We start from the raw sequence: 19,702 nt of genomic DNA, 5'->3' as shown, positions 1-19,702 counted from the left end.
ATTACATTTCAAAATGACAAACTTAACTTTGCATGGATAAGCATGATTCCAAGTGTTTTAGGTTTCAGGCATCTGAGTTATTACTGCCCATGAATGGCTGTCCTACATCTAGAGGAAATTAAATTAACTAGATGCTGTCATGGGACTAACTTTATCAAATTAACAAAGATCAATCTTCAAATAGGCAGTCACTACCAACCTTCAATTTACAGGGCCCCATTGCATCAATTTGAAGAAACTTTCATTTTCCTGAAGCACAATCAAACAGGGGTTTGCAAACATTCTTATGACACATTCACACCAGAGGGATTAATCATATTTTAGATTTTATTTATTCCTATTATAAGAGACATATAATGGTATTCTGTGAGACCAAATTTATAATAAGTCAAGAGGCATAGCCTGGAAATCAAACAGAGAAAAACATAATACTGAAATGAGATCCCGCCCAGAGATAATGTATTTACACAAATCAAATACTGACAGAGCTTTAGGAGGTGAGGCATCCCCAAACAACGTATTACCAGCAGGTAAAACCAAATCAAAGAAAACAAGCAGCTCCACCTCAACAGTGTAGCTGCCACAATTCCTGTTATGTTCCTATCATATGTTCTCTGAAAGGACTTTTAATACATTGCTATGCAAATGAAATCTTTTCTACTATATGAAATATTTTGTACAAATGGTAAGCTCTGCCCTTTAGAGTTTATTTCATTTACGAAATGACCCTTTGTTAACAAACATTTATCTTTGAGGCGGTAAATGGCACATTGATGTTTTTACAGAACTGATTATGGTTCCAGTCAACATCGAGAGTAGGGACTTCTCTGAAAAGTCAACCAATGGCCGGCTTTGAAGGGATGATATGTCCAAGGCAGAGATGGCACCACCTTTTCTGATTTAAATCCTCAAAGCCAGAGACTTTTGGCAGCATGTATCCCAAACCTTTCCCAGGGGTTTACCCCAAAGAAAAAAAAGGTATCTGTGGGAAGCATACAGTGTGCACTAATGTATGACTGTTCTGAAAATTTCTAAAGATGAACTTGGTAAAACAAAAAGAAGCCTGGCATTATCCTCTATTTTCTTATTTTGATCAAAAAAGAAACTAGCTAATTGTTTATAGCAACTAGAAATAACCAATAGAAATTTGGAACAGCTGTTACACAGAAATGGTAAATTGAACAGTATATGACAAAAGACCTAAACTTTGCTGAATAAAATCAAATGAAAGTACCGTCTGCAACAGTAGCCTTAGTTATCCTTGGCAGATTCAGCTTCAAAATGACATTCATTCGACAAAGATCTTTGCTTCCATAAGGAAATAAAATAACATAATAAAACATAAAACCCCAATAGCTGCAATGCAATTTATTACATTTTAATAGGCAAAAGGAATATTAAAATGTTTTTATACTGTTCTCAAAATTGAAAGGAGAATTCCTTGTCAAAGGAGTCAAACTGTTCTTGTAATTGTGGAGCCGCTTTGCATAAGTACTTCGCCGTTTTGGCAAATTATCTTTGCGGATGAGCTTAGAGTCTTTCAGGCTGGAAGGCCTCCATGTCATCACCACAATCTTTAGCCCCTTCCACAGATTTGCGAGTGTCAAGCCAAGATTCTAAAAGGTTCATTCCTAAACAGTATTATAACCCAATTGGCTAAATTAAAACATCATTTAAACCTAAATCTGCCAAAGATAATATTTTGCACTGTATTAGGGTGTATAAACTTTATCTTTTTTGTTAACAACTAAAACATAAATTACATAAAAACTCTTCAAAACATAAAGCAATGGCACTTGTAAGAGAAAAACAATGACCCGGTACATAGCCACTCAAACAAGGATGTGAAAGGTCTCAGGCTGTGCGTTATCTTTGTCCAACAATCCTCAAAAAACACCTCCAGGCTACCAATACTTAGGAGGAAAATCAGAAAAATAAATGAAGCCGCTTCATTCCAAAACTCTGAATTAGTCTGCAAAAATACTGTTTTCTTTACATATCTTAAAAATAAAAAGGGTAATTTTTTCAAAATATGTACTGATAAAGAAAAATAGTTCTCCAGATACACAAAACATAAGACACAATTTCTTAAATATTATTAATACTTTTAAATGTCCAATTGTGACAAGAATTTATTGTGGATCTTTCATTCTGGAATGAAACTCTTCAAATCAACAATGGTGACAACTGTAGAAAATCAAACACCAATAATATACTGTAGCATAGTAGCCAGTTGAGCCCCTTGCGTTAACCCTCCCCCAACCCTAGTTAACACACCATCATTAAATAAGGCACACATTTACACATACAGTTAAAATTTGGCTAGTAATTATTTCTTTATTTACAACCAATAGCCACAAAGTTAATACCTAGAATAACTGGAGTCCATTCTATGTTGCTGTTCATTCTTATATGCTGTGTCATGTTTTTTTACGTCCTCTGGGTCCATAAGTATATAGCCTTATTCATATATTGATTTTAGAGGTTCGATTTTTTTTTTCTGTTGAAGCACCAATCTTAAAAAAAACATTCTTAAGAACGTTAATGGACCCAAGTTTGTCACTTTATACATGACATCAGCTAAATAAAGAAAAGATGGGTTTTGAAGTCAATGGAAGCTATTTTTTTTTTTTTAGATTTCTTTTCTTTGTATCAACATGAACAAAGTATCTTCAGCCAACTGTCAAATTTGGTATCTGCATGGTTTGGTTTCTCCTATTTCTAGGTGAGAGGGTTTGGTATGCCCAAACATGAGAGTGTACAAGTAAGGCAAAGACAAACATACCTTAGGGGAAATTGCTTAACTTTTCACCACAGGTTACCAGTACTGCATATGTATATGTATACATATACAGTGTGGATATAAACACACATATACTGTATATACACACACATGCATAATATAAACACATTCTTGAATAGGGTGGAAGGGGAGAGGATACAAACACTACATCAAAAAATGTTAAGCAAAAGCATGAACTGAAGCACTGCAGGAGCGTCTGGCTTTTAAGTCTTGAGGATGAGCGATGTTTCAAGGTTCGTCCAACATCAACTTGTCCAAACGCTGAATTGCATTGTAAATCCACATTGAGGACATTGGCAGCCTAATTTAACAAGGTGGCATCATGTCACCTGGGTTGGCAGTTCTATAATAAGCAAGAAGCTGAACAATACCAATATGGTACAAAGATATTTGTTGGACAAAACAAAAGAAAAAGCAGAAATAAGTTTGGTTGAGGCTTTTGTCCACAGTGAGACTTGCTACCACACAATTTATTGTGTTGTTTGGTCAGGGTCTGTCACCTCAAACCCAGAGCATTTCCTTTAAAGGAAAGTTTCTCACAGATGGCATATAGAGAACAGGGTCCTGTACTGTAGTCTTGGAAGGTCCCTTCTCAGTAGTTGTACTTGCCTTGTTCATTGACAGGGGAAGTGGCAGGTATGAATAGCGGTTTCGGAGGGACATCCGGTTTGAGAGAGGATGACCGGCGGACGATCGCACCTCGGTGCTGGATGTCATGCTGTTCACCAGTATAGCTATGCTGACGTGCCAGGTACCCATTTGGGATGAGAGGATAGTGAACCTCACAGGCGCTACCTGTAGAGTTCATTCGAGCCAATAGCGGTGGCGGCTGTTGAGGTCCACCACCTCGTTGGCTGAAACTGTGCTGGCGGGGAATCATTCCTCCTCCGCCTACTGCACCTGCTCCGGACATCTTGGTAGCCGCAGAAATTAGTGAGTGCCGCTGAGAGGAGTGCCTCCTCTCCAAGGTAGACTGATGGTGTGAGGGGATGTCTGGAGGAACATCCATTCGACGGGTAAGACTGTCCCGGGGTAGGGTGGACGAGCTGTAATAGGGGGCTGATTCCGTTTCAGGAATATGAGGTTGAATTCGGTTGGCAAAGACGAGCTGTCCTCCACCTCCGCTGGCCAATAGACTTGAAGGACTCATTAACTGAGAGGTCTTGCTGCCGTTTGGATCATGGATGTGTTTTAGGAGTTCATCCAGTGATGTAACCTCCATTACCTTCTGAGGATAGCTCGGGTAAGGCTGAGCTAAAACGCGCTCAACATTGTGGATTTTGCGTTCCTCAGGGTGCATATGACCAATTGCTGGATGTCCATTGGGCAGGCCATGGGAGTAAGAGAAGACCTGCTGGGGAAGCAGGGCAGAACTGGGTCTTGAGCTTATGTTGTGAGACTTTGGTTCCTTGGCATTGTTGCAGTTCTGGTTTTTTTCCCATTGGTTCTTAAAGGCTTTCATGCTCTTAATGGGCAGTTCAGGAGTTGAATCTGGTGTAGGTAAACCAGATAGCTCTGAGGAAGGGTGAAGGTGAGCGTGGTGAGGATGGACAAGGTCTCCCATTGTCATTCCAGGATGGCCGAATCTCCTTACTGGGTGATGCTCCTTACCATTGGTAAATAAAGAATTGTAGATCTTTGGAGATGACACCTCCATCTTGTCTTCTTTACTCTGGCTATCCAGGAGACCATTAAGCTTTGCCAGACTTCGGAGTGACAGAGCATGTGGGATCGGGGCCTCTGGATCTTTTGACAACTTTTTGGTCTTGTGACTTGTGTGGTTACAGTAGCATGAGACCAGGAACCCAGAGACAAAAGCCCCGAGGACAAAAGCCACCAAAACGCATGCTATCAGAAGGGTGTAATGGACGCTGTGATTGGTTCTGTCCAGCTCTGGAGGTCTTCTCACACCTTTAAAATAAAAAAAACAACAGACTTACGTTAGATTTTTGTTCATGACTGAGATTAAATCCAATAAAAGAAAAACCTTCCAAGGCTTATGTATAACTCCAATAGGGGCTCAAATAGATAAGAGGTTGTGTTTACAAAAACTGTGAGACAGCTTGGGATAGGTATTTAAACCGAGCTCCTGGCCTATTCTCCTTGACCTGTTAACAGATCAATACACCCTTCCTTTCTAAGACTGGTAGAGACCAATAGCTCCTCAGTCAGAGAGAAACAAGCTCTAAGATGAGTTAGAGCTTTAAATATTGATGAAAACTCAGCAGCAGAAACCTGATGTCATTTTCACAGACTTATTTCTAATGCAAAGATCAGGAGTGAGAACACCCGGTTATGACGAGTGAGCCTAAAATAACAGGTTCGTTCTATAGTTCACAGAGTGTGGCAACTTTGCCAATATGGACTCAAATGAGGTTGTCATACTCTTTAAAAAAATGAAGTCAAGGGGGGCATTTGTGCAGCAGTGCACTATAAACTCAAGGGTACCAAGATGAACTAAATCTACCATGAAAATGTGTTAGGCTGTAGTGACCCCCGCTCTGTGTTTGCCTAATGGCGTGAAAGGCAGAGATGATTGAGAAGAGTGAAACCTGCCACCTTTCATAATCAGAGCTCATTTGCAAAAGGCTGCTGCCATCTGTGGTGTCAGACCCTCCTTTCCACCTTAATGACAGTTTCTGTGAAACTGATTAGTCTCCAACAGGAGGCTGGCAGAGCTGCACCGAGGAGGTGTTTGTGTATATGTATATGTAGGTGTGTGTGTGGAGGGGGGTTGCAGGTGTTGCAGACAACTAAATTCAACAGTTAATGAAAGCTTTGGTGAAGAAAACAGAAAACAATTAAGACTAATGATACTTTATGAGATGTTTAAAATGATGATGAGATGGCTAATGAAGGAAGGCTTGTTGAATAATTTGGTCTGAATTTGACTTTTTTCTTTTATTATAGACCCACACTTTTCATAAAGTATATTTTAAATATCTTAAGGTGATCTTTTTTGTAAATTAAATCTCAACACATGCAGAAATTGAGATTACTATAATTTTATACTGTTGAATAATTATGGCATCAAAACCAGATCATTCCTCTCATAGCCAATCTTTTTTTTTTAGCAACCTATTGGGTTATTGCCAGTTATTGTGCAAATCAGCTTTTTTTTTAAAGGATCTTTATTCCATAAACAATATCTTAGCCTTCTTTGAATGCAACAAAGAAATCTAAATGCATTGGAATGTTTAAGCTGTGATAAAACTGACTTACAAATTACAAAATGTACAGTATATAAAAGTTTGAACAAAGTTGGTCAAAGTAATTTTTTTATGGATAACCTACAGTAATATGTAAAGCAAAGATTCTTTTTGTTAAATACAAATCATACTATATCAGAAGCTTCACATTATTAGGAAATACTTATATAATCTCTATTTAAATCTTCTACATTCACAAAGCTACAAGATTAAGGTATTTTGTGATGACGATAATAAAAAACACGTCCTTAAAAATAAAATCAGTACAAAATGTCCTAAATCAGATTGCTCAATTTCACTCCCAAAAACATTAGTTGTGAAGCCATAAAAAAACTGCAGTTATGAAGTTGGTAAAAAATTAAAGTAACTGCAGATGGCAGCTCACACAGAGTTTTGGTTCTGATAGAGGTTTCTTCCTGTTAAAAGGGATTTTTTTTTCTCTCCACTGTCACTTGTTGTGAGGAATTGCAGTGGAGTCAATGACTTGATGTTTTCCTTAGAAATCTTTGAACCAATCTGACTGATTGATCTGGTTGAATTGTCTCTGTAAATTGCCTTGAGATGACATATGTTGTGACTTGGTGCTACATAAATAAAAATAATCTCATGTACAACTATTATTATATTTTATTTGGATAAAATTTTATTATAAAAACTGCACCTGCATTAACTTATAAAAACAAAACAAATCTTACAGTACTAGTGTCTGAGCTTATTCAATTACAATTATTCTACTTTCATTATTTATATTTCTAGAAGACAGATTTAATGCAATAGCATCTATAAACACTTTGGATATTAGTTTGTTTTCAGCTTAAACACACTGAGGTTTTTGTCGGAGGATGGCCAAACATTTACATATCAGTGATGACAAACAGGGAATGTCTAAGTGATTGGACTTGATCAAATTCCTTTAACTCCTCTCTCCAGCCCTGAAGATGAAAAGTGCAAATGGATCAAATCTGACCTAATTTTCCTGAGCCTCAAACAGCATCTGACACCGCAGAATCAATCAATATGGGAAGACAACAGTGCTTTAATTTGGCCGATGATACAGTGGAAAAATGTAATGGAAATGTAATCATTGGGTACTTTTCTAACGTCTTCCCATCCAAGCTGCAAGGCTCTTAAATTCCAATAAATCTATAATTTAAACCGAATTTTCAATTTAATGTTTTGAGTTTTTAGGTAATGTATTTTTATTACTACTTAAACTTATTACCTCATTTAGAAATCATGTATCATAAGATGCGTATGAGACAGTTAATACATCTAATATTAATACTATGTTGCAATCAGTCATGTTACAATCAAACATTTTTTAGGTGCTGAATGCCTACTCTTCTCAGTGTGCTGCCTGAGTTTAGTCACCCCAACACTACCTGCGTGCCATCTGCTCTTCATGGACCTCCACACCACCTCCTTTAATCTGTAGCCGCAGGCCGAGGAGGTGTTCCTCCTGGCTGGAGGGTATGACTCAAGCGGCACAAGGCAGGGGGGGAAACAGGCAGCTGAGGTAAATAAGACCCAAGCCTATGAACAGCCTGTCACAACATGTTTCATGAGCAGCCTGGGTGACTCAATCACTGCTTATGTGGGACATAAGGTGCCATCAGGCACAATTAAATAAAAACTCTGAGATTTAGGCAAGCAGCTAGGTGGCGCACTAGAGGTACTGGCAATTTTTTGTAAACATTGTGTTCTTTCCATTCCCTCCTGTGTTTTTATATCAATGCACATCCCGTTCTGCTCACATTTATTGCCATCATGGTTCAGACTCAAAAAAATAATTTAATATTAATTCATTACTTATTCCAGGCAGAATTAAGCCTCTAGATCAAATGCATTTAGCTAATGGGAAAAAAATACATGGCAAGTCACTGTGCTGATTCTGGCTATTTACATGTAAATGGGAACGTTTTTTTTTTTTTTTTTTTTACATTGGGCCCTTGATTTTACGTTATTACATAGAGTTCTACTCACCCATAAGAGTTTTATGTCATTTGGAGCTGTTCTAATGTTCCATTAGGCTATATCCAAGTAATGTCTTCCTATGGAAGGGGAATCTCTTCAGAACAGCTCCAATTGACACAAAAGTCATATGGGTGAGTAGAACATGATGTAATAACGTAAAATCAAGGGCCCCTTTAAGTTTTATATTGTTAGGCTCAAAATTCACATACAACAGTTCTCTTTTTTATTAGCAGAAGCAAACATATTTATATTTTAGGTTTTTGATGGGATGAAATAAAACATGGTTCCTTGGATTTTATAAAGAGCAGCTGGCCCATTACATAACAGATCCTTTCCCATTGTTAAAACTAGGTATAAGTTAGTTTTTCAACATCTTCATTCGTTGTTTCATACTGAAACACAATAGAGCCTTAGAAAAAATCTTTATCAAAAAGTGGTGCTTTAGACCACACCTCCTTTGGGGACAATAATGATATGAATTCAGGTGAGGTCTCAGGAGTATTTACCAAAGGCCCCACTTACATTGGGACAGAAAATGTGCATTTTTTCTGGCTTCGTTTTCGTAAAATCAGAAGGTCTCTATGGAAATTCTTTGACCCTAAGATGGCACACAGTTGTCTTAATAGTGAGCTTTTAAAGGTGTTTTCATTTCTCCCAACATCCTCTTCTTTGTATGCTGTGTAGGAATCAATACCGGTCCTCGTTTGGCCTCCTGGCAAGAGACTTCAAGATAAGGACCTATTCAGAAAGTGTAATAAGTGTTGAAACTGTCATTTTATTAAAAGAAAATGGATTTATGATATAGTATTTTCCACACTGACTAAATGTACTCAAATTAAAGGTTAGTGCAATGATACAGTAGTCGCAGGCACTCGATGTGATTTTCTAAATCAGATTATTGGTGTAAATGATAACTTCCTCTGGACGCCGTTTTCAATGCCATGTCTTACAATAATTTCACAATGTTCAATCAGTGTTTACACAGCGTGAGTCAGTACTCTATCATTATGACCTGATATTTCAGAGCCAACAAGACATGGTCTTGCTTCAGCGAGGTTTAAAATAGAAATATCCAAGTCTGCCAAAAGGTAAGGAAAAAAAGAAAGACAGATGGGCTGCGTGAGTTGAAGCAAAGCAGGGAAGGTGCGAGAGAAACAGCTAAAAGGAAGAGATGAAGAAATTAAATTCACCCTTGGTTGAAGAGAGGCATGAATGTGAGCAGACTCGAAAAGCCCAGAAACAGAGGAACAGAAGCAAAACTAATGAAAAAAAGATTTAAGATGACAACCTGAAGAACAGGGAACAGAAGAGGGCAAAGAGCAGATTTAAAGGAAACGAGGTTAAGGGCTGAAGCTGCGTGAGAAGCAGGCAGACTTGATAGGGTGAATGACAGACAGTCACTCAGCTGGGGTTTGAACCCTGGTGCTCTGCGCAGATCTGATATGCTATCAGAAACCCCCCCACCCTTACTTTTCAGAGCGCTGCAGGAAGACAAGCACTCTGTGGCTGCATTCACACCGTTAAAAATAGGCAGTGCAGAAGGTTATGAAAAGAGGCTGGGTTTGCATCGCGGTGCCTGTGCCACATTTCACTAACTGGTGTAAGTTCTCCAAAATGGAAATCCTGCTAAAAGATTTGCAGGTAATTTGATCTTCAAACAAAGCACAATACAAATGCCAAAATGTCTGGTAAATAAATGGCTTTTGTCTTTGCTAACTCCCTAATTGACTTTGTTAACGATACAGCACCAAGAATCTTGTTCCTCTGTGACACCAATTAAAGCTAATTAGCCAAGTTTGAAGAGCTGTACTTCGTTAATAGTGGAAACATTTTTTGCACTTTGAAGGTCAATACAGCTTCACAGGTCCATCATACTAGAATTTTAAATATAGCTCTGAATATTAAAGAAAGTATAAACATTTTGGTTCACACAAAACTCTTAGATTGTCTCTTTCTTTCCTCAGGGGTGTATAAATAATGTGAAACCTGCAGAGCAATTTGTGTTCTATTTTTACAACTAGAGTGAGGATGTTCTAAAATAAGCCCTAATTAGATTCTGTTTCTGCAAGCTTACCAGGGAAGTGATTATTCCATTAATGAGTACTCCTTCCCAACAAGAAGCCAAGGAAACAAAATAGCCCAAGGCTTCACATGCAAGTGTTATTTCCCCTCTGCCTGCTAATGCTGAAGATTTATTTGTCCTACACCCGAAAAACAATTGAATTGTTGAAGGAGACCCTGAGGTTGAAGACTGTAACAAATGAACCCGTTTTCTGTTCTAAATCCGGATTAAAAAAAGAAAAAAAAAAGAACTTTGCTAAACCTCCCAGCAACAGGAAATAGTTTTAACAAACTTAGGTCTATGCATAGAGAAAAAGCTGAAGAAAGGTGCATATCCGTGTGGCAATACTCTCTCACACAGACTCTATAGGCTGCACATATGCAGGATTCTGGCTGTTGACTGAGTAAATTCAATCATGTACACTTGTTAATAGGAATTTGCATAATATTCCACCTCAGTGCTCAGCTATTTGGATGCAATAATAAAAAATAAGCACGTAGGTTAGGGTGATACAGTGAAATGGAACAAATCTATTCCAACTGAAAAACAGTTGTAATGAGCACTTCATTAAATTCCAGGTGTGCTGATGCATATACAGTAAATATATTTCATTACTCTCTTTGATTAAACATGAGTAAATTAACCATGCTAAAGTATCTGATAACCTGAACCATGGTTAATAAAGTGTTTCTGTATTTATGCAGTGCTTAGTAAAGGAATTCATACCCCTTTCAACTGTTCCACAATTATTTCAAGTGATCGATCGCCAACAGTTAGTACAAATTTATAATGGGGAAGGAACAAACACAATTCCTAAACGGGTGTCATACCTCTTATTCAACTCCTACGTAAGAGCTAATTACCTTCAGAAGTAACAACTCAAAACAATAATTACATCTCATCACAAATCCAGAAGGTTTGTTAGAGAGCATCAGAGAACAAATAGCTGCACAAAGACTTGGGAACATTGGTTAAGTTGTGGTTTAAAGCAGATGAGTTATACAACAACATTCAGGGCTTTGGACATTTTCCAGAGCATAGCTCAATCCATCTGAAAACGGAAGAATTTTGGCGGCAACTCTACCAAGACCCTACGGTCTACTTAAAGGGGAAGGTTTGGTAAAGGGAGCATTTATTATAAGAAAGAGCCTCATGGAAACACTGGAGGAGCTACAAAGATCCACAGCTCAGGTGGGAGAATTGGTGCACATGGCATTCATTAGTGGCCAACCCCACAAATCTGATTACTATAGAAGAATATATTCAAATATTAATCAAAGGAAAATAAACTAACCTTTAAGCCATCTTTGTGCTATAGCAAAGATGTAAAAGAGGGCAATTTGCCAAGAGGAAACTAACTGAATTTCTTACAAATTCTAAGCATGATAAATAAATATATATTCATATTTTTGCCAAACTCACCTCCTTAGGAATGTTGTTCCAGTATTGTTGCAAGCAAAGAACACATTTTGTTAATAGAAATTTGAACAAAAAAACAAACAAAAACATGTTTTCTTTATGGAAATTGGAAAAACAATTCGAAAATCTTCATAATAAAAAAAGTCTGGCAGTTTTCATAGATTTTATTTGATTAAATTAATTTTTTTCTTTTTTTTTTATTTCTCTGTCATTTTGAGTTTTACAAATAACATTCTTTTCAAAGTGTGGTTTTATAGATTCTCTTTATCTCCAGCCCAATACAACACTTGATTAATAAAATTTGTTGTTGCAAATGTCCATGCAGACAAACACAATTTGAAAATAACACGAATATATATATAAAAAATCTAAAAATATATATACAGGTGCTGGTCATAAAATTAGAATATCATGAAAAAGTTGATTGATTTCAGTAATTCCATTTAAAAAGTGAAACTTGTATATTATATTCATACATTACATACAAACTCATATATTTCAGATGTTTATTTTGTTTAATTTTGATGATTACAAATGACAACAAATGAAAATCTCAAATTCATCATATCAGAAAATTAGAATATTGTGAAAAGGTTCAAAATTGATGGCCCCTGGTGCCACACTCTAATCAGCTAATTAACTCAAACCACCTGCAAAAGCCTTTAAATGGTCTTTCAGTCTAGTTCTATAGGCTACACAATCATGGGGAAGACTGCTGACTTGACAGTTGTCCAAAAGACGACCATCGACACCTTGCACAAGGAGGGCAAGACACAAGAGGTCATCGCTAAAGAGGCTGGCTGTTCACAGAGCTCAGTGTCCAAGCACATTAATAGAGAGGCGAGGGGAAGGAAAAGATGTGGTCGAAAAAAGTGTACAAGCAAGAGAGATAACCGCACCCTGGAGAGGATTGTGAAACAAAACCCCTTCAAAAATGTGGGGGAGATTCACAAAGAGTGGACTGCAGCTGGAGTGAGTGCTTCAAGAACCACCACACACAGACGTATGAAAGACATGGGTTTCTGCTGTCGCATTCCTTGTGTCAAGCCACTCTTGAACCACAGACAGCGTCAGAAGCGTCTTGCCTGGGCTAAAGAGAAACAGGACTGGACTGCTGGTGAGTGGTCCAAAGTCATGTTCTCTGATGAAAGTAAATTTTGCATTTCCTTTGGAAATCAAGGTCCCAGAGTCTGGAGGAAAAGAAGAGAGGCACTTCATCCACGTTGCTTGAAGTCCAGTGTAAAGTTTCCACAGTCAGTGATGGTTTGGGGTGCCATGTCATCTGCTGGTGTTGGTCCATTGTGTTTTCTGAGGTCCAGGGTCAACGCAGCCACATACCAGGAAGTTTTAGAGCACTTCATGCTTCCTGCAGCTGACCAACTTTTTGGAGATGCAGATTTCATTTTCCAACAGGACTTGGCACCTGCACACAGTGCCAAAGCTACCAGTACCTGGTTGAAGGACCATGGTATCCCTGTTCTTAATTGGCCAGCAAACTCTCCTGACCTTAACCCCATAGAAAATCTATGGGGTATTGTGAAGAAGAAGATGCAATACACCAGACCCAACAATTCAGAAGAGCTAAAAGCCACTATTAGAGCAACCTGGGCTATCATAACACCTGAGCAGTGCCACAGACTGATCGACTCCATGCCACGCCGCATTGCTGCAGTAATACAGGCCAAAGGAGGCCCAACTAAATACTGAGTGCTGTACATGCTCATACTTTTCATGTTCATACTTTTCAGTTGGCCAACATTTCTATAAATCCTTTGTTTTTATTGGTCTTCAGTAATATTCTAATTTTCTGATATGATGAATTTGAGATTTTCATTTGTTGTCATTTGTAATCATCAAAATTAAACAAAATAAACATCTGAAATATATGAGTTTGTATGTAATGTATGAATATAATATACAAGTTTCACTTTTTAAATGGAATTACTGAAATCAATCTACTTTTTCATGATATTCTAATTTTATGACCAGCACCTGTATATTACTAGATTGCATTTTTTTTTTTCATATTTCCTTTTGTTTTCTGCTTGCAAAAACAATGGAACAAATTTCCCTCCAGAGCAAACACCTTCCAGTACAATTGTGGTCATCTCTTTGAAGATGAGTGAAGCTTAATTAAATGTTATGCTACGGAAAAACCTGCTTGCAATTACAAAACAATCATCTATCACAAAAAACATGATAAACATCAAAGTTTTTTTTTTTGAAGGGATAAGAACATTCTGAACGAGGCACTAAATTTGAGCTTTGAAAATAGATGCCTTTGTACGATTTGTACAGCATCCAGCTTGGTCTGCTTGTCCTCCTCACACCCTAAAATATCCTATTTAATGAATTATCAGACTGTTTAGGTTTTATTCATTTAAACTTTCAGATATTAATTTTGAAATTTAACCCACAACCTTGAACATAATATCATTTCAGCAGCTTGAGATGAGAGATATAAACAAAATGGTGTTTGACAGAACGCACACTTAATGTCTTTAGGTGATTATTACTTCAATGGAAAATGCATTGAGTTTTTCTACTCTGTGCACCATTACACATTGGTAATGTGCAGTACAACTTTTATTTATGGACAAATAATTTGACAAAAGACATGCAAAGTTTTTTAGTATTATTACTGTCGTTGTTGCCACATGCAGCTGAAACCAGAAACAAAGGAATACATTGTTTATTGAGCCATTCAGTGGTTGGTATAACAAGCTGCTTCCAGTGCAACTTTGGCTGCAATTGTGTGTATTTCAAGTGCAAAAAGTGGCACTGGATAAAAACATGGCTGCACCAACCAGCTTAAAGAGGCAGTTCATGCCAAAGCCACTCTCCTAAAACCGGAGCGCCAATAAATACTATGCAAAAATTAGAAAAGTATTTTGTTATAAAGATATGTAAATGTTGCCATGCTGTGTTTGCTCTAGAGTGAACTGCTGCTTTAAGAGATAGAGAAACTTGCAGACAGAAGCTGCACAGTTTCATCTGACTGTAAATTCAGGGAGTGAAATTATAAAACACTTGAAGGTTCAGTGAAAGTCAATTCAACAAAGGAGGCAGTTATACTTGAAAGGGTTAGTCCACTTAAAAACAGAAGAAGAAAGAAAAAGAAAACAGGCAGATGAAGAGGGAGTGACATTCCCCAGAGGTCAGTGGGACCGACTGAAGAGTAAGGGGGTCAGAGAGAATGGCCGGGACCTCTGCAGAGGTGGATTTGATCACTTTGGGCCCTGCGGACTTCAGTGACACTCAAACCTGGCTTTTTATAGCCGACATGACATAAAAAGCTATTTTAGTGGCAGTTATAGAAAATGAAGAGCTTGGTTTGTTCTGTGTTTTTCAGGTTAGTTTTTACTGCATGGCGTGAGTTGTGCTTTTGCAGATGTCACTTTTAATAAGGTGTAAACCGGTGTGGAGCTGGGAAAGGCTCCAGAGCTGCATGACCTTTAACGTGTCCCGTAACAATGAGGATGATGATTTAGGTAGCTCACGTTAACGGACATGTTTAAGGAATAAAACGTACTTTAGTACATCATGGCTGGCTCGTAATAAAACATGTATAAGAGACGGCCTTTGGGTCAGTGTGGATGGATAAGCTTAGCAAAATTTATTTGATTTCTATTTAACAGCAATAATGAACATGTCTAGAATATAAAACCAGGGCTGCTAATATTTGAAACTGATAAATATTTTAACATTCAATTTTACATTGAGTTCAGCTTGAGAAGGGGGAGGCTAATCTTAAAGAGACCATTAAAATGAGAAGCAAATTACTAAGAAATGTTCAAATAAAAATTAAGTCAGGACTTCTTTTGGTTAAATGTTCAAATAATACTAAATGTGTATGCTTTAATAGGAGTTTGTGGTTTGAAAAAAAAATCCTCTTTTTAAAATATTGTTCAGAGAAATTGTTAAGCAAATTTTTCAGTTTATTTTTTATTTATCTGTTTAAGCTGTTTAGAGATTCTAGAATGATCTAACTAGCAATCTGCTCTTTTCTTGATTTTTGTGGTGTGGATATGATGCAACACAAATGAACGAATGTCTCACTTCATGCGACTTTAACAAATGTCCTTTGTTTTTATGCATCTAATTTCATATTTTGGTCTCCATAGCAACCAATTGATGGTATTTACATATCAAATAGTTGTTTGAGATGTAACCTAGTAAACAGGTATTCATATCCAAGTATCAAAAAGGCAAAGGTGTTAAAGGTTGTTAGGATTTAGTCAGATGAGATGAGATGTGACCATTTAGCAATAAAATCTTCAGCTGAGCTGGGTGATGAAGACTGATCGTCTGAACAAGCACCTGATGTCTACTGTTAAATACAGAGAAGGATCTTTAATACTAACGTCTTAGTTCCAATTGAAATGGAAAGGGCTGTATGAGCCACTTTGCTGCTGAAAACATTTCCAGTAAATTCAAACGGTTCCACTGAATCCTGTGGTGGATCTCTAGATCATACCTGAAGCATTGCCTGCTGGCCGCTCCAATTAGATAGGCAGCTGTTCCATTTCTTTTAAGATTTTATTTTCTTAACCTTTATTTGCACAAGTAAAAAACTCCATACATTGGATCATTTTATATATTCTTAAGATGACCAATCTTTCATCAGATCTTCAGCTGCAACTATCCATATTGTATCTACCTCAATTAGGTGAATGACTGTTTTTTCATTTAAAAATACAAGAATATTTCGGCAGCCCCTGACAGGAAACTGATCAAGTTTTTGAGTATAATTATGATTCCATAAACATTTCCATATCAACACAGACACCCCAGATGCAATAGCAGTTTTAAGCTGCCCATTGCATGTCGTTTATAGAGATAACGTTTAAAATCACACAGAAGTCCTAACAACCCAACTGGACGTCAACGTCTCTGACTCTACATTGGCTCCACACCTTAAAACACGAGTGCCATGTCAGAAACACCCACAAATATTTTCCTATTTTCCAGAAGCTTTAAATATTTTCAGGGTGGTTGGAGGGAATCCACAGTTCCAGCTAAGTGACTGATGATAGAGGCCACGTCTGTTGCCATGGTCTTTAGATGTATAAATAACTCTTTAGAAAACTAGCTGGCATCAATGTCTCCCCTCAGGAAACCAGACTCTCAGGATGAAAAGGTTCAGACTGAGTTCACTCCCGGCTCTTCTTCTGTACTCTTTTAATGAGACAGAAAGCACCCGCTTGACTTGTTTCCATCATCATCATCATTATCCCCCTATGCTGGTTAGCTAAATTAGCAGCTAACCAATTCCTTTTTGTCAGGTCCAGCCCACGCCTGCTCATCTAAATGGAAGAGAGGGGGCAGAGAGGAAAAAGTCAAATCCTAATAGAGGCTCAGAGAGAGGGGGAGAATAAACCACAGAAGTCTAAGTTCTAATGTGCAGATTCCTGTGTTCACAGAAAATGAACAGGTAGGTGTATTCCCCAGGCAGAAGTAGCTCCACTGAAAACTGACTTCTGGCATTTTTCTAAATAGCAGCAAGTCAGCGGGTTTCTGGCCTTTCCTTTAGGTTCTTAGTCCTTTACATAATGTTATTCAGCTCTGAGTGTTTGAGCAAATAAGTTACTTCATGCATTTATGTATTTATTGGTTTGTATTTTCCTCCTGTCCCACAGCAGGTTTTATAATCTGTTAAGGTTTTAGATGGGAGAAAGAATAAGTTAAAACACTTGCAGACTTCTGATTCTGTTTTAATCTGAGCCATCAGGATTTTTCAGACTTTAATATAAAGAGATTTTAGCACATTTAAGAAATGAGGTTTCTGACTGTTGCAACTTGGGCTGTTTGATTAATAAGACAAAATTATGTGTTGATTAGCAACTTCTGGTCTAACCTAATTAAAAACATCAGTGCTGCCGGATGTCTTTTTATTTAAATACTAAATTCATATAGCCGGAGGAAACTTAATATTTGCAATAAAAAAAACTCTTCTTTTGAAACACCTTAATAAGGCCTGTTTGAAGATTTATATTCTAGCTCCTCATGTAGGTATGTTAAAGCATAAGCTGCATGTCATCTGCTGTAAAAATATTAGTATAGTAATTTAAAAGCATCTTTAAAAAACAAACATCTGATATAACAGAAAAAGAAACATTCCTAAAAATGCAAAAAAGGACCAGAAAGTAAATTCTTTAGGTGAAAAGTTCTGCTAACAGACCAAATATTTGGAATTCTTTCCTTAAACCTTCTTAGTAATTTGCATTTTTTTCTAATAAAATGGAACTCCTTGGTAAATATATATTTATCTAAGGTTTCAAATAAATTAATCTGTTATTGCAAAGCAACAGTTTTGCTAGACATGGGCTGTTTTGCAAAACATAATCTTTAGATTCTCCTCTTATCTCTAAAAAGGCAGTTTTATTTATAAAGGTATTTAAGGTAAAAATGTGTAAATGAATCATAGTGACACAGTTTTTAAATGAAGCATGCAGAAGAGTTGCCTGCACACACACAACTATAAATGCTCATGATCTTAGAAGCTATATCTTTGCAAGATAAAAAAGCAATAATAAATGGCAAAAGTTTGCGATTTATGTTATATATTGACTAATAAATCAGTGTACATGTAGATGATTAAAGAAACTGCATTATTGTGAGTGGATATTTTAGCCTTATGTTTATGGGTTCAATCATCAAAGTCAATGTATGCTACAACAAATTTATTTGGAAAAAATGAAATCTTAAAACAGGACAAAGGATGAGCTTTCGTTGTCTTATCTCTATGTCTTGGCGCACCGGTACAGCGTGTTGTGAAACCTTTATTCAGAAGAGTTTTTTCTCCTTTCCTAACTGGTTGTTCTTTTTTTGTGCTTCCTAATATCTACCTTGTTACTGCAGAGATGTCTGAGACTGTTGAAAAGGTATCTGGTATAAAAAAGGAAGTGAAAATAGTGGGACAAGAATCCCTGTGAGCATAGATGCTTTTTCCTTCCAGCCCACCGCCTCTCCCAGATTATCAACCAGCCATCCGCTCTTTCTGATTGAAACGCCGTGTCACAGCCTCTGGCAGTAGTGGATTGTGCCGCTGCGTGGTCTGTATCATATCACATACCCGTCCTGCACTCATGTTCTCTGACTGTCGGGTTCAGATTCCTGCTGGTTATTTATTTGTTGCAGGTTTTTCTTATTTGGGCCAGAAAAGCTCATCATTGCAACCACAGCAGCTTTCTGTGTGAATGAAAGCTTCTTTTACTTCCTGAGGTTTTATGGTCTAGTGACACGGTCTTTGTGTCCACAAAGCCACAAGAATAGAACAAAACACAGACAGGCTGCTTTGTTCTAGGATCCTCTCTAAGTTATCTCCATCTCCTTCCTGAATGTGCAGAAATAAACTTTGTAAACTTTAGGATGAGAGCTGAACAAAGCTTCAATCTAAGCTTCTAAAGGTGGAAAACAACCTTCATATATTTGCCAATATCTAAGTGCCCATAACCTCAGTAGTTTTCAATATTAGCTACAGAACAAAGCAGTCAAATGCTAAGATTTAAATCAGCAAAGATATATTTATATTAAAGAACTGAGCAAAATTTACGAACTGCAATACTCCCAAGTGTTGTATAATTTAATACAATGGACTTCTGCAGAAGTCACCATGTGCTGAACTGCAGCAACGTTAGGGCATAAATAAAGTCAGGTAGGTGGCAAGAGCTTCACTTAACTTTTTTTTTTACTAATAAATGTCTTACATTGTTTCTGCACATTGGTTTTACAATATAAAACTTTTCTAGGCTTTATAGTAAGTTGGTAATATAAGGATGCCTGGGGCCTCCCTAAAGAGAGAAGAATCAGCCAGCAGACGTAACTAAGCACTAAAAAAATATTCCATAGATTGGAGAAAAGATTCTGTATAACCATCTCTCAAAGGAGATCATTTGAGACAGAAGAACAGGTGAAGCAACATATTTTCTTAAAGCTTAAATTAGTTTTTAAAAGCCTATTTCAGAGGCATTTCTTTGGGTTTAAATGTCAATTTCATTAGAATTGCAGCTAAAAGAAGATAAAAAACATTATTTTACAATTACATCTTAGCAGATTTTTATCAGTAGAGTGAAAAATTATTTAAATATGAATCAATCAAGCAGAGAGTTCTATTTTTAAACCAGCATTTGTTTCAAAAGTGGTGTGTTTTATACCCATGATTAGATTCATATTTGCCTATTTTCTATACAGACAAAAATGCTGTTTTATTTAAAGTAAAGTGCCACTTATTAA

General features: G+C 37.1%; 1 protein-coding gene across 7 annotated transcripts in view; it reads right to left on the bottom strand.

Annotated features, from left to right (window-relative positions):
• Nucleotides 1-313: 313 nt before the first annotated feature.
• sema6e (sema domain, transmembrane domain (TM), and cytoplasmic domain, (semaphorin) 6E) overlaps nt 314-19,702 on the bottom strand; it is a 200,590-nt gene continuing 181,201 nt past the window's right edge. For all 7 annotated transcript variants that reach the window (XM_038282462.1, XM_038282461.1, XM_038282460.1 and 4 more), the window contains one exon: nt 314-4,714. In XM_038282462.1, coding sequence (XP_038138390.1) covers nt 3,396-4,714 — 1,319 coding nt within the window. In that variant the 3' untranslated portion in view covers nt 314-3,395. The remainder of the gene's footprint in view (nt 4,715-19,702) is intronic.

This window comes from Cyprinodon tularosa, unplaced genomic scaffold (genome assembly GCF_016077235.1).
Source record: "Cyprinodon tularosa strain WSP-4 unplaced genomic scaffold, ASM1607723v1 ctg183, whole genome shotgun sequence".
Classification (NCBI taxonomy): Eukaryota; Metazoa; Chordata; class Actinopteri; order Cyprinodontiformes; family Cyprinodontidae; genus Cyprinodon; species Cyprinodon tularosa.
This window is presented reverse-complemented; position numbering and strand designations above follow the sequence as displayed.